At 45.6% G+C, this 21,204-nt stretch overlaps 1 protein-coding gene across 1 annotated transcript in view; it reads right to left on the bottom strand.

Annotated features, from left to right (window-relative positions):
• Positions 1-1,700: 1,700 nt before the first annotated feature.
• The window catches only part of RTCB (RNA 2',3'-cyclic phosphate and 5'-OH ligase), a 20,125-nt gene continuing 621 nt past the window's right edge, over positions 1,701-21,204 (bottom strand). Inside the window, exons 2-12 of the mRNA XM_027872767.1 lie at positions 18,955-19,033; positions 16,357-16,424; positions 15,042-15,141; positions 14,101-14,257; positions 12,958-13,114; positions 11,871-12,030; positions 10,077-10,252; positions 8,620-8,808; positions 7,697-7,807; positions 4,422-4,541; positions 1,701-3,600 (exon numbers count right to left, since the gene is read on the bottom strand). Coding sequence (XP_027728568.1) covers positions 3,493-3,600; positions 4,422-4,541; positions 7,697-7,807; positions 8,620-8,808; positions 10,077-10,252; positions 11,871-12,030; positions 12,958-13,114; positions 14,101-14,257; positions 15,042-15,141; positions 16,357-16,424; positions 18,955-19,033 — 1,425 coding nt within the window. The 3' untranslated portion in view covers positions 1,701-3,492. The remainder of the gene's footprint in view (positions 3,601-4,421; positions 4,542-7,696; positions 7,808-8,619; positions 8,809-10,076; positions 10,253-11,870; positions 12,031-12,957; positions 13,115-14,100; positions 14,258-15,041; positions 15,142-16,356; positions 16,425-18,954; positions 19,034-21,204) is intronic.

The raw sequence follows: 21,204 nt of genomic DNA, 5'->3' as shown, positions 1-21,204 counted from the left end.
TTATACTTCTGACTTAGATGGGACCATTCTATGGAGAATCCCAGGTAACCATGGGCTGGGATATAACGAAAAAGGTGTAGGAATAATGAGGGATAAATGAGATACGTGACCTTTACTCAGAAATTAAAGCCCGCACATTTTTTATAACAAATATTCCAGATAAGGATTTTACATTTCGATTTGGGGCATTTAGTTGAACTTCCTTCTTGTGCTATGGCTGAGGAAGGAGAGGCCTCAGGCATTTAAGTGATGTGCCCTTTCACACAGGTAGTCAATGGCCAGGGCTGGGATTTTAACTCAGGTCCTTTGATAAAAGTAAGCTTTTTCATCTGCACCATAAAATGCAGAATTATGATTTAAGACGAAAAAAAAAAAGGGAAAATTGGGGGCCAGAGGAACACAAGTTAGGCTGTGCTGCTGAGGGTACCATCACCCTGTCACCCCAGCCTGCAGCTCAGGGTTCCCCTTGACTTATCGCTCTCACACCCTCCAAATCCAATGTGCTGCCAAGTCCTGTTGATGTTACCTTGGTAATATCTCGAACATGCCCCCTTCTCTGCTCCCAAACCGCCACTGTCCTGGTGCAGGGTCTCATCACCCCACATGACTACAGCACTAACAGTAGCCCCTGGGGAGGGGGGCTCCAGTCCAGGTTCCACTCAGCTGTCAGTGACTTTGCTCAAGCACAGGTCTATGTGGGTCACCTCCATCCTCAATAAGCTCTCGGGGTTTTCTGTCACGGCCAGGATCAAATATAAACTGTTTCGGTTCAGCGATCACCATCTCCTGCCTCTTCCTTCCTGACACCTCACCCCCCACCAGGTACTGACTCCCCTCCCCTCATCTCTGCCTCCTGGCTTCCCAGACTTCCACCAAGTTCTACAGAATCCTGATCTGCTTTAAGCTAGAGCCCTCCCTCTGTCGATCATTTCCAATTTCTCCCGCATGGAGCTTGTGGCACGTGGAGCTCCTAGGGAGCAGGGAATGTCTTTCGGCGCTCTTTGTATCCCCAGTGCTTAGCACAGTGCCTGGCTCATAGTAGGCATATAATGTTTACTAACAAAGAAAAAATATTCTTCCAAATTCATTTTGCAATTTGAGTAAAAAAACGGAGTTCAGAGACCCAAATGTAAATATCAGAAGACAAGAGAGACTGGATGCAGGGGTTGTCAGACCTAGTTAGGGCCGCTAGGTGGCCCCATAGTGCACAGCACTCTGGCCTGGAATGAGGAAGCCTCCGCTTCTCAAACCCGGCCTCAGACACTTAGCTAGGTGTGTGACCCTGGGCCAGTCACTGAATTCTGTTTGCCTCAGTTTCCTCATCTGTCAAATGAGCTGGAGAAGGAAATGGCAAACCACTCCAGGATCTCTGCCAAGAAAACCCCAAATGGGGTCATGAAGTCAAATACAAGTGAATAAAAAAGACCCAGTTATAGGCAATTTCAGAAATTTCTGCCCAAGTATGAGTTTGTGTATGTGCACAGAGTGATAGCCTTCCCTTACCTGACACTACTTATCTTCGAGGTCTTGTGGCAATGAGGAATCTCACGTGGGGATTTCACTTCTAGACGCCACTAGTGGCCCTCCTGGACATAGGTGCCCAATCCCACCCACCCCGGGATTCCCTGGCTGTGTGCCCGTGTCCTGACCTGCCTCGGGGCTCACACCTGGCAGAGAAACAAAAAGTCATTCACTTCGGCTTCATTTTCAGGTAATTTATTTTAAGTCATGTTTTTCAAATAGGCAAAGAAAAATCTTTTAGAACAAGTGAACCCTAGTGCTGGCTCCTTTCCTTACAAACTCAAATACTAACAAATAACCTAAACACAGCCCAAGTCAGATGGGGAGGCCAAGGAGGGTGGAGCAGTTTCTCCACTGGGCCAGAAAACAGCATGTCTTCAAACCAACAAAGTAATACACTTCAGAAAGTCTAATAAAAGTTAATTTTGTGTCATTAAGATGAGCTAAGCCATCATTCCCCGAACTGACGTCAGTTTGCTACAAGAAAAATTCTTACTTTGAATTCGTTTCAAAAACATGAATCGCCAGGCAAGCCCCAAGATGTACGCTGGAGATTCTGACCACACCAGAGTGGGCTTCTCACTGTGAAGTGCCCTCTGGTGACTACTGGGGAGGGGTCTGCTCCTCTGTGCCATGGCTTCCCAGGGGAGTGGGTCTGGTTTGAAGGCGTGTGTAATCTAAAACGATCACATGGTGACTCATGGCTTAGTTGGTTACCCAGCTACATAAAGGTTTGTTTCCCAGGATAGGTGTGGCGAGTCCTTCCTTCCTAAGCATGTCCCTCATTTGACAGGTGTGCTCCACTGAACATCTTCCCACCTCCCCAGTGTAGAGAACAGAAGGTGGGAAAAGTATTCCAATGAGATTATGATAGAGAAGGGGATGAGCTTTGTAAGAGTCAAGAAAAAAAGACCAAGAAAACTGTCAGCATCTGACGGCAAGCCTGGGAAAAACTCATTTTCTTTATAAGCTAATTCTCCTACAATTCTGATATAAAGTATAAATAACCTACGGTAGTTTCACGACATCGCCACCTTTCCTGACTGTTCAAATACACCAAGGCCTCAGTGACAGGCCATCCATTCACCACGAATGGCCTCTTACCAGTTCCTCCAAGGTCACAGAACTAACCCAGATCAAACCAACTTGGTGGTCCCAGTTTAGTTACTGTTACCAGAACTTACCTCCAGAGCTACAAGGCTCAATGAGTGCATGCCCGCTTAACCATGGAGGCCAAGCACTCCACGTGCCCAATACAGTAATCACAGAGACAACCACTGAGTCATGTGGGCACCTGCAGCCATCATCACTGAGAGAGCTCACACACACAGAATGCCATCTGTCATTTGCACGAGGTCTTGGGTTAGCACGTAGCCCAAAACTTTGCCTTGGATTTAGAATAGGAAGAAAGCCCTGGCTATGGCAAACTAAAACACCTGGCCTTTCTTTCCTGCCACTGCTTCTCTCCTCTAAACTTGCCCCACCCTAATAGAACCCCCTCAAAAAAAAATAAAAAAGGAAAAAAAGAAAAAGGAAGCAAAGTCGCTCTTCAGCCATGGTATTCCCCAAGTTAGTGATGGTAAACCCCTTAGGCAAGGATGATGCCAGGAAACCTGAAAACCCCTGTGGAACAGAATGGCCCGATGCTCGTGTCATCTATCAGACTGGGAGGAAAACTTAGCGTTAAGACAGGACTTGTTTTCAAGCACTCTGAGGGTGGGACCAGGCCAGGCGTAAGCAGTGACCGTGGCCGGAACCACAAGGGCGATGAGCATATTCATTTATTCCTCAGCACGGGCTTCTCTAGCGGTGGTTCTTCACCACGCTGGATCAGTCAGTTTGGAAGGGGAGATGTGCCAGGCACACTTTGAATCAGATAGGTCAATAAATTGGGCATCTGAAGAGGGCATGAATCCATGTCCGGGCCAGGTCTGGTCACGTCAATGGTCTCAGCTGAGCCCGGCTGGGACCTTAGCCTTTGATAACGGCAATTGGTCTCAGTTTAATCGCTTTCTTGCTGATTCCAGCATCATGGCAGGTGTTCACAACATCTGTCACATTTTTATAGGACTCAGGAGCCTAAGAAGGGAAGAAAACGAGAGATCTGAAATTTTGTAAAGGAAGTCTCTGGGTCCCGAGTAGAAACAATACTTTCTGAAAATGCATCTTCCTAACCAAACTTCCCACTCTTCTTTACAAAGACTGTGTACAGCAAAACTTAAAATACATGGTAAAGGCAATATTTACAAACTATGACACCCTGCCCCCCAACACGCTGCTTTTAGCCTGGGAAAGTATTTTACTATTTAACAAGAGAAAAAGCTCCCCTGCCCCCACCCCACCTCCTCCCAAACAAGGTAAATTCGTTTTGGGTAAATCTTAATGTTGCTCATCTGTGAAGTGAGCTGGAGAAGGAAACAGCAAACCAGTCCAGTGTCTCTGCCAAGAAAAGCCCAGATGGGGCCACAAACGGTCAGACACAAGTGAACAACAATAAAAAGTTGGAGGCTTTTACACGAGGCAGTTAGCTCGGTCAGAAAGAAACTTCTGACTGGGGAATCATCTGAGTGACTTTACCACGGGGCTTCACAACTTTATGATGGTGTTTGTCTACAGTGAATTGTCAATGTTACCATAGAATGATATTCCTTTGTGCAACCTTACATGGAATATGCTTGTATATGGATCACATAACATGACAGACCAGACTAAGGCAGGTTTCTTTCTACATTGAACCACAAATTAAGAGTGTGACTGACAATACAAAACATGCTCTAGTTTTAAAAAATTTACATAATTTACATGAATAGCAGCCAAAATGCTTCCTAGTTGGAGCTGCTCCCATGCAAAGACATGAAATATAAAACTGCCATGTGAAGGACCACGTGGATATCCCTTACCTCTTCCATCACCAATTTAGGGGAAGCAACCCGAATGGCAATGCCCATGTCAGCCAATTTATCTAAAACATCCTGGAAGTCTAAGTTACGTCGAGATTTTGCTCGGGACAATGCACGACCCTGGAGGGAAAATAACCACATTTTAATAACACGACCTAGGGACCGAGAGTCTTTGGACTAAAAGATAACCACAAAGAAGCCGCTGGGCATACGTGTGCCCACGTGACGGGATTCTCTGGAGTACAAGAGGTCCCCCATCCCCCACTGGCCCTCCCTCAAGAGGCCGAGCCTGAAGTTGCCCTCTGTGAGAAGCCGAGACAGGGAACAGTCCTTGGTAGGTGCATGCAGCGGCTTCCTCCCAGGGCAGGAATCCCTGCTGGGCAGTACGCCCTCCAGTCTGACTGAATGCCCCTGCCCGGCTGGTAGACTTTCAGACAGATCTAGTATTTGCAGAATTGAAGCCTAAACTTTCTTCCTGGTGATAGTCACCCCACGGTCCTCTTTCCATCCTCTGAAGGATCCTGCAATCAGTCTGTGGCACATACAGAGTAAAGAGCATTAGACAGAAAGACGCCGTTTAAACGCCATTTCACTGAGTTTCAGTCTCCTTTTCTATGAAATAGAGCTAATGATGCCCACACTACTGGCCTCTCAGGATGGGTGCAGTGTGCAAATCAGTAACTCCTTTGTACAGATAAGGAAACTGAGGTTCAGGAATCCAGGATACCACTGCAGGTCTTCAGGCAGAGGCGCTTTACATAAGAGGAGCAGAGTCTGGAAGGAGTCTGACTCTGCCGAGGTCTCTAGCAGTGCCCAAGAGAGGAGGTGCTCAGAGACGAAGGCCTCCAAGAGCCGCTGATCCAGATGGCAAGGTCTGTAAGAATGGAGGAGGAGGACGTAACCTCCTGGCAACACCCGACGTCCTTTCCATAGTCCATTCTTGCCAGGCGACCTCCTAGCTACATCACTGACTCCCCTGGGAGGGACGTCGCCCGCCAACGTCTGAACTGTCATCAGGCAGAAGAGGGACCAGATTGTAACAGGGGAAAGCAACAAGGTGGCAGACTGTAACTTAACAGAAGGAACTAACAATCACAGGCCCATCTGAACATGGAAGGGGTTGCCTGGGAGGTCTTCCAGAAGGCGACACAACCGATTGGTGGCTCAAAAGAAGCAATCCTTAGAGGCCTGATGTGAACATGGCAAGAGTGGACGACAGCAGGGACGTCCGTCTGGCCCTGAGCCACTTCCACCATCACATGCATAAAGGCAGAGCCGGCACGCTCATCAATTTAGGGGATAACACGAAGAGCTAATACATTGCTTGACAGGATCCAAAAAGATCTCCACAGGTTAAAGTACTACAGTACCTACTATGATGAAGTTCAATATGGATAAATATAAATTAGTCTTACATGTGAGTACAAAAAAAATCAACTTCACAAGTCCAGAATGGGCAGGCGTACATAGTTGGACAATTTACCAAAAAAGACCTGAGGGTTTTAGTGGAGCTCAAGCCCAACAGATCAGCAGTGTGGCCTGCATTTCCAGAAGTAAGGCGGGGGCAGACTCTCTCTAATCTGCTGCCCTTGTCAGACCTCCTCTGGAATGCCGAGGAAGGAAACAGCGATAAGCTGGAGAGCCCCAGAGGCAGGGATAACCAAGATGGCGAAAGGCCCTAGGAAGATGGACAGAAAGAATGGGACGTGTTTAGTCTGGAGGAGGAGACCCGAGGGGGCATAAGAGCTGTGGATCTGAAGACTGTCACGCGTTAGAGGGATGACGTTTCTTCTGCCTGGCCCCCCAGAGCAGAACCAGAAGCCGAGGGAGAAGAGGCAAATGTAGGCTCCGTGTGTGAACAACCCAAGAGGAGGGGACAGCCCCGTGGTGGGCTCCCCTTTCTTGGTGGTCTCCGACCAGATGATGGAGGACCATGCTTGTCAGGGATGTTGTGGGGATTCCTCTGAGGCAAAGGCGTGATGAGACGAGATGGTCTAAGATCCCTTTCATCTTCTCAGATTCTGCGAGTCTACGGAAAGGCCTTGTGCCTCAGGTGAGGACTGGACGAGGTAACCTCCGAATTTGTCAACTCTATGACTATGACCTCCAGGAGTGGTGCTCAGGCTGGGGGCTACCAGGCATCCCTGCAGGTAGGGGCGGAATTCCTGCACAGGGCCCATGGATCCATATTCAATGAAGCCTGTCCTTTTGTAGTCAGAGATCTTCTTAGCCAATGAATGCTCACATGGTACAACTTCTATCACATGAAGGGAGGTTGACAAATTTGTTACGACATTAAATTCTCCTATTTAAAAAGGTCGGGAACAAGTGATGTTAACTTCTTCTCCAGAATCAGGAAGACTTGGTGTCCAAGAGCGATACCCAAGCTGGCAGGTTTGTCTCCTTCCATGTATGGTCAATCCCCAAGGAGTTGGCCAGGGATTTCATCAGGATACAAACCTTCTCTATCAATGTAGACTGGCAATAGGTCCACACTCGACAGTCAGAGAGTAATGTCGGGGCACTGGGTTACAGTCAGCCTGGGTCAGCAGGAAGCCCTGACCTCAGGTCTTCCTGACTTCAAGTCCCCATTCCCCTCTCTTCCCATGCCACTATGTTTCTTGATCAGTTTCTGTGGGTTCTGAATACAGACCAACATTTTAGCCCTCCTCGATCTGGCTTGTACACGTGTATCGTGTGGCTGTCACCCCAGAGAGAACGCCCCAGAGAGAACACTGGAGAGCCACCAAAGGATCTCCTGTACAACTTAACTGTCAGGGAAGGAGCTTCCTTTGACTCAATCACCTCTGGCTTTCCAAAGTGCTGCCTTCCATATGTAATGGAGGCTTGTGATCAGAAAGGAGAGAATCGTGACCGTGCCCAGAAGGAGCCATGAGGAACGCTTCTCTGGAGATCTATTTCTGTGGGCCAACCTGTGTCCTCATGTTTCCGCATATACTCAAGTACTACTTTCTGATCTCATTTTGGGAGAGGGCATCGCCAACGCTCCCCTTCAAAGCATACTCTGGCCTAGGAGTGAGGGTGGTGACAGCAAGCTGTCAGATCACCTGCAGGGACAAGGTGATGCCCAGACCCAACCCTGGGCCCACAGGCAGGCCGTCAAAATCACCCTTGCCCACCACCTAGTGTGCACTTCGTGAAGCACGCTCGTAAGAAATGTGATACATCTGAACTCTTCCAGAGGGAATGAAAATGAGATGGCTGCAGGAGGGCGTGAAAGCAGGTCACTTCTAAGCAGAAACCCTGCTACTTACGGCTCCATGACAGGTTGTCCCAAAGGTCTCTGTCATGCCCTGCTCAGTCCCAGTGAGAACGTAGCTGCAGGTTCCCATGGTTCCCCCAATGAGGACTGGCTGTCCGGTCAGCTGAAGATACAAACAGACCCACCACATGAAAATCAGAACAGCATAACCCTCAAACACCCACAGCTTTAAATCTCTCTGGCTTTGTTAGGTGGCAGAAGAATCGACTTGGTTCCTAAACTGAGTACTTTTGCCCCATGTTAAGACAGGCTACGTCCAATACAACCAGCAAGTCTTAAGTGCTAGGTCTGAACAAGTCATTCCCCTTTGAAGAAGCGGTTTGAGGGGTGGGGTAGGGTGGGGGTGGAAATAGGAAGCTCCTTAGGGGGCTGCTAAAATAGCCTGTGCAGGTGGCATGAGAACCTGGAGAAGGCAGAGGCAGGGGGAACAGAGAGGAGTAGTGAGAAACAGCTTCGAAGGTCCGTGATTTATTCACATTAATTACCAAGACTCTAGAAAGTCTCAGCGTCCTGGGCTGGCAAATGCCTGGTAGGGATAGAACAGGGTCTGACCCCAGAGTGACGAGGAGAACAAAGGAAAAGACTGTGATTCTCAACCCTTGCTTTGTTGTGCCCCAGGATAATTCCAGTTTCAGAAACCAAATTCACTGTGATTCCTACTAGCACAAAGATTATTTGATACACATGGATACGTAAAATCACAGGATCCTTCTAGAAGCATCTATGGTGAAATCACACAGATCCCCAAGGCTGGGTACCCATGTTCTCTGGGGCTTCTCTGCCCGCTGGGCATCATTCCTGGGACCAGAGGGGCAGAGAAGCTTACAGCAGCTCAGCTCGGACTCCTTGCCACTGATTTACAATGATTCTGACAGACTCCTCCCCGTCAGGCTCCCGAGATGCCCAGTCCCTGACCTGGTAATCCACAGCAATGAGGGGGTGGTGTGGAGGGAAGGCCCGGGTGGACCCCTTCCTGTGCACCAGCAGCGTCCGTTCTTTGCCATCCACCACATGCTGCTCCACCTTGGCGATGTTGTGGGAGACGTCATAGATCACATGGAGGTCCAAATCATCAGGGGTTGTGTTGAAGACCTTGGCAAAAGCCTAAGCAAGAGAAAGTCTGGCTTTGGTTTAAAGCAGTCAGGACTAACCATCCTAAGTGCTGACTAAATGTGCATGAGCGAGCATACACACGCATGCGCACACATATACCCACCCCCCCATGTTGGCTCCTTGACTGTTATTCAAGAGAATGTTGAAAACTAAAAATAAACAAATCAGTTATTAAAAAAATAAAAGGAAGGAATCCCAGAAACCCCGATGGCCGACAAACAGCTCTTCCCCAAAGGGTCGACATCACCTTCAGAAGGACCCACCGGCTCCCCAAGTGCCAGAGCTGGTGAGGGGGCCAGATTTCTTACCAACAAACGCAAAGCTGGGCCTCTACATCCATGATTTTGTGCAAAGGGTAAACAGATTTCAGTCATAACCGTTTTATAATTAAATCACTGAAACAAAGATCTTAGCCCGGCAACTTAAGAATCAACAGACTCTGAAGTCAAAATATCTGCTGACAGCTGGCTGCTGCTAACAAGGGGACCAACAGTGCTGGAATGCTACGACCAGGACAAGCTAGTTTTATAAGCTCGTCGTGTAAGAAGAGAGACCAAAGAGCATTCCACGGAAGAATCTGATCTGCAATATGGCTAATTAACTAAGGCTTCAAAATTTAAAACAAACAAAAACCTCTACCCTCAAATACAGTTTAGGGTAGTTGGGTAGCGCAGTGGATGGAGCACCAGGCCTGGAGTTGGGAAGACTGATCTTCATTGAGTTCAAATCTGGCCTCAGACACTTACTAGCTGTGTGACCCTGGGCAAGTTCTGTAACCCTGTTTGCCTCAGTTTCCTCATCTGTCAAATGAGCTGGAGAAGGAAACGGCAAACCACTCCAGTATCTCTGCCAAGAAAACTCCAAATGGGATCACGAAGAGTTGTTCGTGACCGAAATGACTAAATAATAGTTTAAAACTGAGCTGAAAGTCTTTAAAATTTCAACGTCTCAAGAGTCGGAAAAATGCTGCAATTCAGTTGGGAAGTGTGGCTTTTGTGTGGTTCTGGCCTGGCCACTGTGCCAAGTGTCTGTCCTCTTATTTAGTAGAGTACAATGAAGGCATAACTCCTGATTCCCATGACAACTGTTAACTAAATGAAGAAACACTGACGTGTGGACCCATCCTTCATAGGCATGGGATAAGTGTCAACTTATCACATGAATTACCAAAACAAAACTCCTGTGCCCACCATCGTTAGGTTCCAAGGACACTATACCATGCCAGAAACACCGTCTCCAAAGAACACTTGCAATCCCACCTGTCGGGTCAGGAACGTCATGGAGGAGCGGTTGACCCAGGCGTAGTTTCCGGCAGCCGCCATTCCCTTTAGGTAGTCCTGCCCCTCAGGGGAGCTGATCCGAGCACATGCTAACTGGCGGTCATTCACAATAATCTTGTCTCTCTTCATAGCTTTTTCCATGGCCACCAGGGCATCTGAAAGAGGAAAATAAAGTTTAGCTTTCACCTGGTGGCCAGGTGGTTTGTTAAAGCAAGTTCATGTTACATAAATTTCACAGGTCTTGAAGTGCAACCTAAGCATGAAGTTATTATTGGTTATTATGGTTATAAAAAAGTAAACCTGCAAATTTATCCTTAAGAACATTTCAGCACTACAAGTTTGTTCATTCTACAAACAAATTTACTGAGTCCCACGGACATGCAGGGGACTGTGGGATATCCAACAATGTTATTTATGGCATGGTTCCTGCCCATAGGGATCTTACCATCCCCATCACAAAGCTAGCAGCGTCGTTAGTGTAGAAGCAGGAATAATAACTGGGCTAGAAATTTCTGCTCTCCAGGAGTAAAACTGGATGAGAATGAACCCAACAGAGTAATTTACAACTACAATTTATAGCTTATCATCGTCATTCCTACTGTGAGGTATGTTTATGATGGCTGGATTTCAGACAGGTGATGAGTTTGTGAATCCCACGAAATGTTGGAATACATGGAGATACGTTATTAAAGGTTTCAATACTTATGGAAAAAAAAAATTTCATAGCTGAAAGTCAAACCAAGGAGTGTATATTAAGTATCTACTGTGTGCCAGGAACTGTGCTGAGCACTGGGGATAAAAAGAAAGGCAAAAGACCCTGCCTTCAAGGGGCTCACAATCTAATGGGGGAGACAACCTGCCAATAATCACGTATGAACAAGATACAAGATACAGGGAAGATGATGAACAGAGGGAAGGCGTAAACATTCAGGGCATCGGGAAAGGATTCTCCCAGAAGCTGGGATTTCAGCTGAGACTTGAAGGCAGCCCAGAGAGACAGAGCATTCCAGGCACGAGGCAAGGCCAGGGAAAACCTGCTAAGAAGGCAGATGGAGGGATAGGCAGGGGCCAGTCACAGGGTGGCACAATACAGGAGGAGGTGGAAGACGACAGAAAAGGAAAGGGACGGGGTTGCCGGGACTGCAGCCCCTCAAAGCTTTCCCACTGCCCCCAAGCTGGTATCCTAAGAGATTCTCCTTTTTCCCTTCTCTGTTCCCTCCCACTATCATCACGCTTCTGTCAGATCCTTTGTCCTTAAGCAAAGAGCTGGTCATAGTTCTCTCTAAGAAAACCCTTCAACACCTTCTTCCTGCCCCGACTAAAGTAAACAATCCATAGCCCAGGGTCCAAGGTCCTCCTGCCCCACCTCCATGCCTTTGTCTATGCAATTCCTTACACTTGGAGCACTATCCCCCCAACTTGCCCCATCTCTTCCTGCCCTTCAAGGCCCAGTTTTAATGTTTCCTTCTCTATTAAGTTTCTCCTGAACAGTCCTTCTTCATCCCCCAGGCCTCACCCCTTAAGAGCTTATGACGTATCTTTTCATATCTGATCTGCATAATGACCCCTTCCCCTGCCCCCCTCCCCAAGCACAGGGAGCTCCTCAAAGGCTGGAAGTGATGGAGTCTTAGCCAGATCTTTGTATCTGCCCCAGTGTACAGCAGTTTTACTCCTCATCTACCACACACTTCACATCTGTGGGTCCCCAACCTGCCTCCAGCATCTGTCAACGTCGCAAAGTTCCATAGGCCAAAGGTGAGGCCTAGACCATACCTGTAGCTACTTGATGGCCCAGGCCTCTGCTACCGCTGTGGATCATCACACACACCTGTCCCTTGTGGTCAATGCCCATCTTCTTAGCAGCGTACTCATTAAAAATTTCATCCACAACTTGGATCTCTGCATAATGATTTCCTGCTCCCAGGGTCCCGAGCTGTCAATGCAAACAAAACAAAACAAATTCACCCTGGTAAAATGGTCCCCACCTAAATCAAATGACATGCTAAATCCCCTTACAACAAAGAACATCACAGAAAAGAACTCTGTATAGCAAAACTTCTCAGCCCCAGCTGATGGCTTATTTCTAGCAGTATTTGCTCTAAGAAAAATAATTTGGACAATGCCTTAGAGTTCACTGATTATTAAAGAAGATATTATAAACAGTACATAAACAGAAAATGCTTCATTAATTAGCTAAAAGTATAGGTTCTCAGATGTTTTGTGCCCTGGCCTAAACACCATCAGCTAAAAGGCAGAGTTCATTTTACAGGTACACAGACCCCTTCACTAAAAATTTCACTGACTCCAGTATGAGGAAATATTTCAAATTCGGGGGCAACCCAAGTTCAGGATAATTTCAGCAAGGAGGTACATTTGGCCTCTAAGGCAAAAGTCCAGGATTATAAAAGACTTTTTGTACAATCAGTGAATGAATGTGATCTTAGGGGTCGTAGAGATACATCCCGGTACATTCCAGTGTTTCTGCTTTTTCTGACACCTACATCTCTGCAGAAGGAGGATGGTCCTGCACACTCTTATTTTTGGAATCCAAAGCACCCTTGGCATGTGACCCATAACACTGGGCTATCATCCACCAAAATGACAGGCTTGGCAATGGCCATCCACGGGCCACTAACCAGTGTTAGAGATGGGGGAGAGGGTGGAGGTTTGTAAACAGTTTCTAGAATGACAGAGAAGTGACAGATGTCCCGAGAAACCAGGCCCCAGGTTCCTCTCCCAGGCTAGCACCTCCTGCTGCTTCTCCTTAAGGTTGGAGGCTTGGGGTTGTGGTCATAAAATGCAAAACAAATTTTAAATAAAAACAACGTGGAAAAGAGATGGCTGATGACCTCAGTGTTACCTGAGGAAGGCCTCTCTTCTTGGCCCTGGCGGAGACCTTATTGGGGTCAGCCTGCAGCATGCGCCCGTACTCCTCACAGTGCTCTTTGTCCTCCGCCCAAGCATAGCCTTCTCGTAGAGACCAGTCCACCCCCATCTCCAGAGCCTCCTCTAAGTCCCTGAAATCAAAGCGCTGTGGTCACTAGAGGGTGAACACATAGGCCACACAACTCTGTTACAAGTACCTCCTCCAACATTTTAAAAAACTCCATGTCTCTCAAGGCAGAGAGAATATTGGATCCATGCTACAATGACACAGTCTGGCCCTTCCCCTTTACATGAGCTCATCTGATCCCAAGCCCTACGAGGTGGGGAAAATGCAGCATGAAGAAACCTCAAGCCCACGAGTGGAGAGATAGTAGGTCAAGAGTTGCCTTGGTCTGCATGGAATCAGTATTTCTAATAGGGGTTGTCATGCCAACAATGAGTTTTCTCATCCCAGAGTCCTGTTTCCTTGTCTTTGTGGAGAAAGTAAGTCAACCAGACCAATGCAGGCCAGCCCAAAGCTGCCCCTACTTCTGCCCTGCATTCTGAAGCTAAGCCGTTCACATATAAAGTCCTAGGGGTGATGCAATTTATATCCAGATTTGTAAAACCTTTAGTCCTACATCAGTGTAACCCTCCCATCATGGCCTTTTAAATACAACAAAATCCTTTAGCCTCTTCAGGGCTGAGTTTCCTCATCTTTAAAACAAAGGAGGTAGCCTAGAATGCCTCGAAAGTCCTTTCCTACTCCAGGGATAACATCCTATGAGCCGAGGTCCCTGGAGTTTAACAAACATTTTTTTATCCTCAGCCTTGGGAAAGTGACTTGGAGAGAAATAGCACCCAACACATCATGTTCACCATCTTCATTCAAGTTATGGAGGTCTTGGCTTAATTACAGGAAAAATTCCATTACAAAGATACGGTTAAAGTTCCAAGTCCATTACATTGGCCTCCAAGAGACGTGGCTGGATTCTTTTGTGTTACTGAAACTACTCAATAGGTGGGTTTCCGCTTGGAGCTTAAAAAACTTAGAACCCCTATCTGGAAGAAAAAAAAAATCCACCCCCTCCCAAATCTGCGTAAGAGAAACATATACACTAATAACTTTTGGCCTCACTTGGCATTCATTGGGATAACGCCTTTGGACCCCACCCCAACAGGAATGTGGTCAAACATGGCCTGGGCAAGTTGCTCCTTCACAGGCTGGACGTCACTTTCATCAAGGTTGGTTCTCAGCAAGCGGACGCCACAGTTGATGTCAAATCCGACACCACCTATGGAATGAAGACAACCCAAGCCCAATCAGGTGACCTGGCAAATCTGTTCCTCACTTTTAACAGACATAGGAAGGGAGCAGGTACAAGGAACAGAACATGGAAGGCAGGATGGAAGAACAGAAGGAAGGTGGACCTGGGTTCACATCTCATGGGGCAAATCACCTAAGCTCTCAGAGCCTGAGCTTCCTCATCTGTAAAATGAAAATACGACTTGTGTGATATCCCTAGCTCACAGGGTTGCTTCTTAAAGTACTTTATAAATGTTAAGTCATTGGCAATGAAATGTTGGTAGTTTGGCTGCTCATGACAAGGCAGAACCTTTTATTTAGACTTCTGTTTCTGTCACCACAAAGTGGTCTCAGCTGTGCTAAGGCAGATAACACAAAAAACCTAACACAACAATGCAGATGATTCAGGGGCCAGAGAGGTCGGACTAAATCAGTGAATCAAGTCCTCCAACAGGAAACCAGACACAGACTTCATTTTTAATTCCTAATTAAAACTCTTTCAAAGCAACAATCGATGTTTTGGAGTAGCGTGCTTTTAGTGACTATGTAACAGCAGGGATGCAGGATGCAGCTGAAAGGGGAAGATGCATGTTTCAGTAAATGCCCATCTGGTTCAATGTTTTAATACATACTGATTGCCTATGATCAATTTCCTTACTTAGTAGACCGGAGGGAAATTAGAGCACTTCCAAACTACTGATCATGGGCTCTGGTCCACGGAGAGAAGGTGATCAGTGAGGGGGTGGGGGCGCTGGGTGTGTCCACGACCTTACCTGGGGACACCACGGCCTCTGGGTCACTCATGTCAAAGGCAGCCATATTCCCAATAGCAAATCCATAACCAGAATGGACATCGGGAAGTCCAATAGATCTCTGAAAGAGATTTTAGAACATCCACAAACGCGGTTTATCTTTTCTTGGAGCCTCTCAAAACCTCTTTCTCTCTCCAACCTTCTTACCTGAGTTCACCCACTACTAATCAAGAGTTGGTAGCGTATCCCATAATAAGACTTCGAACCTAACGCACATAGGGGCTTAGACTATCCAGCTTAGAAATCAGAATGTTTTCTTGTCCACTTAGAGTTCATAAGGCTTTCTTTAAGGGTAAAACCCTCCACATACAAAGCCAAAAATGGGAAAGGCACCTGTGTAAAGCTCCTGAATACACACGAGCCCCAGTCAGAAGCCACTGAGCTAACAGGCTACTGAGAACCGTCTTTCCCAGCTAAACGTGGCAGACGTTTTCATTTACTCTGAGAACATTCTAAAAAGTGACCCACAGCCAGCGTCAATCCCAACAACACAGAACAAAGGAGATGAATCACTCGATGGAAATATGCTCTAGTGAGAGAACCCCGGGCTTAGAGTAAACCCCGGCTCTGATGCTTACTAAACCTCAAATGGGGACAATGTTACTTGCAGTAACTACCCCACAGGGTGAGGAAACTGCTTTCTTTGTAAACTTTAAAGCCTTAAAGAAATGCTTAGCTGTTATTGTTATTGTTACTGACTAGTTTACGTCATGCAATTTGTTTGTTTCTAAGATCTAACGAATGACGACCGTACTGTATAAGCGTGCAGAGAGCAACATGAAGAAAAATGAGCAAGGCTCTTCTCTAGGCTACAGGAGATGCTGAGGGAGCTGGGACCTGGGAGGAGGAGTGTTCACTTCCCATTTCCAGCCCCGTTTGATGAAGAGCTGTAGGGGCCCCTCCCACATACTTCCTGGGCCACTATCCGCCTTCACCAATAAGTATGTCCAGAAATAGTGGTCTTCTCCAACCCCAAACTAACTCTTTACCCCCATTTCCACTCATGCTCCTTTGTTCTCTTTGAATAGAGCAATGTGTAGCATTGATATTGACAAACTGATTAATCAAATGCAATAGAAACAATTAAGGACAAAAATCAGCTGAATTCGTTTTGAACTTGGATGACTTTTAGCCAAGCAAGTCCACGGCATTCCTGGCTGGAAAACTCCAAGATTCCCAAGAGGCCTCAGTCTGTTGTCCTTTCAGCCGCCACCCACTTGACAGACCATTAAACAGAATGGAAATGTCAGCAACCAGATTCTGGCCTCTGACTCACGTGGACAATCCCAGGTAAGGCTGCCACGTTGCCAATCTGTTTCATTGCTGGCAGGAAGCCACCAACACCTAAAGAGGAAAACAAAAGACAAGAAAAGGGTGTTTTCCTTTTTGGAGTATTTGAGTAAATATATTCATAATTTACTAAGAGGACAGAAACAGCTTTTCTCGTCCCAAAAGCAAAATGTTGCCTTAAATCAAGGGGAGACAGCTAAAACTACTCACAACACATGGGAGAGAAGGCTGGATCGAGAGGGAAGAGTCCTCAAGCAATAAATATACTTCTAGGGAAGGAAGAATGAATATCTGGACCAAACCCTAGATGACACTAGGATGCTTCACAGAAACCTACGGAGGGAAGTTTCCAATATGCTGAGCAGCAACCTGGTATGTGGTGTCCAGAGTGGGGGCCCACCTGCAGTCGGGTGGCTAGACTTGACTCCCCACAACACTGACTTGCTGAGGGTCAAGCTGTTTAACTCCTGTTTGGGCTTCAGTTTCCTCAGCTATCGAATGGGGACAATTCTACGATCCTCAGGTACGTACCACAGTATTGTCACCCCACTGACAGGTGAGGAAACTGAAACTCAGAGAGGTGAAATCAGCAAGCAAGAGGCCTGTAAGCAAGAAAGTGCCAGAGGGAACGGTCAAACCCAGCTCTCTCCTAACTCCAAGCCCATCTGGGTGGCCCAGTGGACAGAGCACTGGGTCTGGAATCAGGAAGACTTTGACTTCAAATCCAGCCGCAGACACTAGCTGTGTAACTCTGGACAAGTCACTTAACCTCTATTCACCTTGGTTTCCTCAACTGTAAAATGGGGATAATAATAGCACCTGCCTCCTAAGGTTGTAATGAACAAATGAGGTATTTGTTTAAAAAATATGCTTATGAATACGAGCCATTCCCCAATTGATAAATGGTCAAAGGATACGAACAGGCAGTTATCAGAGGAAGAAATTAAAGCTACCTAGAGTCACGTGAAAAAATGCTCTAAATCACTGCTGATTAGAGAAATGCAAATCAAAACAACCCCTGAGGTACCACATCACACCTATCAGATTGGCCAACATGACAAAACAAGAAAATGATAAACGTTGGAGAAGATGTTGGAAAAGTGGAACACTAACGCATTGATGGTAGAGTTGTGAAATGATCCAACCATTTTGGAGAGCAATTTGGAACTATGCCCAAAGGGCTATAAAAACGCGCATACCCTTTGACCCAGCAATATCACTTCTAGGGCTGTATCCCAAAGAGATCATAAAAATGGGAAAAGGACCCACATGTGCAAAACTATTTATAGCAGCTTTTTGTGGCGGCAAAGAATTGGAAATTGAGAGGATGCCCATCAACTGGAGAATGGCTGAGCAAGTTGTGGTATATGAATGTAATGGAATACTATTGTGCTACAAGAAATGATGAACAGGCTGACTTCAGAAAAACTTGGAAAGACTTGTATGGACTGATGCTGAGTGAAGTGAGCAGAACCAGGAGTACATTGTAAACAGTAACAGTCATGTTGTGCAATAACTAACATTGACAGACTTAGCCCTTCTCAGCAATGCAAGGATCTAAGACATCTCCAAAAGTTTCGTGATGGAAAAATGCTATCCACATCCAAAGGAAGAACTATGAAGTTTGAATGCAGATCAAAGCATACTATTTGCTATTTTTTTCTTCTGTTTTGATTTGTTTTCTCTTTCTTGTGGTTCCTCCTATTGGTTCTAATTCTTCTTTACAACATCACTAATGTGAAAATATGTTTAATAGGAATGTATATGTATAGCCTATACTAGATTTCGTGCCATCTTGGGGAAGGAGGCAAGAGTGAATGGGAGAAAAATTTAAAACTCAAAAGCTTATGGAAGTGATTGTTGATAAATCAAAATAAATTAATAAAAAAATATGTTTAGCACACTGCCTGGCATATAATAGGCACCTAATAAATGTTTATTTCCTTCCTCCGCTTCTTACCTCTACACACCATGCTTCCCATCAGTGTACTTACAAATGGCCTCCCTAAGGTTATATAAAATAGTAGTGACAGGTACATGTCTGGTTTGGCCCAGCTATCCTCATTTCCTTCCCTGGAAGCGAGCTGCATACTTAAGGAATGATTTTCCCATCTCAAGCCATCCTTCTCTGCTAGGTTTTTACTTGCCTAAGATCACAAAGGTCTGATGTGGTAGTCAGCATTTGAATCCAGAACCTCTGACTCCAAATACAGTGTTCTTTCTACTATTCCACAGTGCCTCTTTCTTCAGAGATAGAGCAAATCAGATAATGTGTGATATTGTTATGTATTTGGGGAGGTTCAGCTCAACTAATTCATGTTTTTCATATAAAACACCCATCAATTTTTACAAAAGCAGGCGAGGTTTTTGTTTGCTGTTAAGTGATACTATTTTGCATTCCTTTCATCAGGAGTAAATACTTCTTTAGTACAATTTCAATACTTGGATACTTGGTTATTACTTTGGTTGAGATTTTATAAAGTCAGAACCTACTTCTGTTCGGCTTTTCTCAAGGAAGGAGGGAAGACAGGGCAGTTGGCCGGTAAAAAACCAATTGCTTCCACCCAATGCTTGGTGTACTTACCCCCACCTCGGCAGGCATTTCTTAGCTCCTCAAACATTAGCTTCTCAAGTGGATCATTCACATAGAACACTCCTTCCACCTGGGCCAAACACATATGAAAAAGAAACCATATTATTTATAACATGCACGCACCAAAGAGCACAACAAATGGTCCATAGAATCTGAGAGCTCCAAAAAAGAAGGCTGGCCACAATTTCTTTTGTTATCTCTCCCTGCTCCAAATCTTCATTACTTGGTGTGTAAACTTATAATACTGTCCTCCACAATAAAGAAGACTGAAGATGGGGCCTGGGAAAAGGGTCATCAATATTTTTTCAAATGGAGAATTGCTCACAGTATGGGGAGCATAAGCGCCTTGAGGGCAGGGGCTGTTCTGTATTTGTGTTTGTCTCCCCAGAGTCTGACACTGTACATAGCAGTCAAGCTTTACTAAGTACACGATGAATTGAATCACATGTTATTGTTTTCATTTTGAAAAACCTTTTATTGAACTATAGTAATAAAACATTGAATTTATGACTTTGTAAACTGAATAGCACTAGCCTTACAGAAAAGGCCAAAGTTCTACGAGATCTTGTGTTTCCAAAGCACTAATCAGTATTGAAGAAACTGACCCTAACAACCCAATAAAATTTTTTAATAAAGCCAGTTTTGAGAACTTACTATACACGTCACCATTTTTCTCTGTCCTTAAAAAAGGAAAATGGATTTGTTCAACAAATATAAGTTTACTAAATGCCTAATAGGGGCAAAGCAATAGGGTGGCCACTGAGGAATATTCAGATAAGAAACACAAATACAAGTAAGAAATATGCCTTGACTTCAAAGAGATAAGATTTTGGAAAGGGGAAGACGGGAATGGAAACAGAAAAAGCATTTATAAAGTGCCCACTCTGCAATAGGCTTTTTTTTTTTTTTAAATAAATATTATCTCATTTGATCTTTACAACAACCCTGCAGAGCAGATGTTATTATTATCCCCATTTTATAGTTGAGGAAACTAAGGCAGAGGTTAACTGACTTGCACAGGGTCACGCAGCTAGTGTCTGAGGCCAAATTTGTACTTTTCCTCACTCTGCATTCATCTCTCTATCTACTGAACCACCAGTTGTTTTGAAGACCTTAAAGCTTTGTATAAACATAGAGAGCTCCCTAAAGCTTAGCGAGGTTTACTTACTAGTCTATGGTCACATAGCTAACGTCTAAGGTAAGATTTGAACCCAGGTCTTCCCAACTCCAAGTCCACCACACTAGCTAGCCCTTTCAGGGCCCTGTTTATTATCATCACCACAGGTATGATGCAAAGGAAAGATCATTTCTCTTGGGGACCATGAGGGAGGACTCTGTGGAAGAGGTGATAACTGGTCTTGAGAGATGGGGAGGATGTCTGACTGGGTGGCCTGGGGGAGGGCAGAAGGGGGCATTTCACAAACAGTATGAATAATGAGGCCAGGAGGTGGGGCCCAAGAATGGTGAGGAATCTAATCTGTTTGGAATGGAGGGGATGTGAATGGAAAATGTGTAATAAAACTGGTTGGTATAGCCTGTAGAAAGTCTTAAAAGTTTTTTTTTTGGGGCCGGGTTAGGGGAGGGAAAGAAGGAACTGTGCTAATAGTGGTCACTGTTTCATAATTATCAAGACTGGTCCAAACGTGTTCAGTTAATCAGGCCAAAATAATAAAACAAATTATATAATTATGACAAGAAACGTCCAGCACATTTTTTTTTTTTAGCAGAGATAAAATACTACCGAAGATGGTCCTGGCTAACTGAAAGACAACAAAACCAGACGTTGTATCATCTAAGGAACGTTTTATTCTTTTCTAGCATGTTTATCAGAAAGGAAGATCATCATGGCGCAACAGCAACAAACAAGCGCCAGAGAAAGGGGTCTCTAGGAGACTGTCCAGGGGGCCCCGGAATTATGGGAGCTCCTTATTGGAGGTTCTGCAAATGCCTCCATCAATGACCCGAGATCAGGAGGTGCAGTTCTCAAGTTAAAATGCTTATTACCCTCATCCTTAAGGTGACTGTTTTTCTTTTTTTGTCCCACCCCAAATTCTGAAAGTACAGGGCAGACACCTCTTCGGTCCTGCGCCTTCCCTCCCTTAATCACGTCCTATTTATCCCGTCTATTGCTAGATCGGTGCTCTCCTAGACAGCAGAGACCACCTTTCGTCTCTTTTTGTATCGCAGGCTTAGCTCAGTGCCTGGCACACAGTAAGTGCTTAATATTTGCTTACTGATTTC

The sequence above is a fragment of the Vombatus ursinus genome, unplaced genomic scaffold, assembly GCF_900497805.2.
Source record: "Vombatus ursinus unplaced genomic scaffold, bare-nosed wombat genome assembly UNPS02003292.1, whole genome shotgun sequence".
Taxonomy (NCBI): Eukaryota; Metazoa; Chordata; class Mammalia; order Diprotodontia; family Vombatidae; genus Vombatus; species Vombatus ursinus.
The sequence above is the reverse complement of the archived record's forward strand: the minus strand, read 5'-3'. Positions and strand labels throughout refer to the sequence as shown.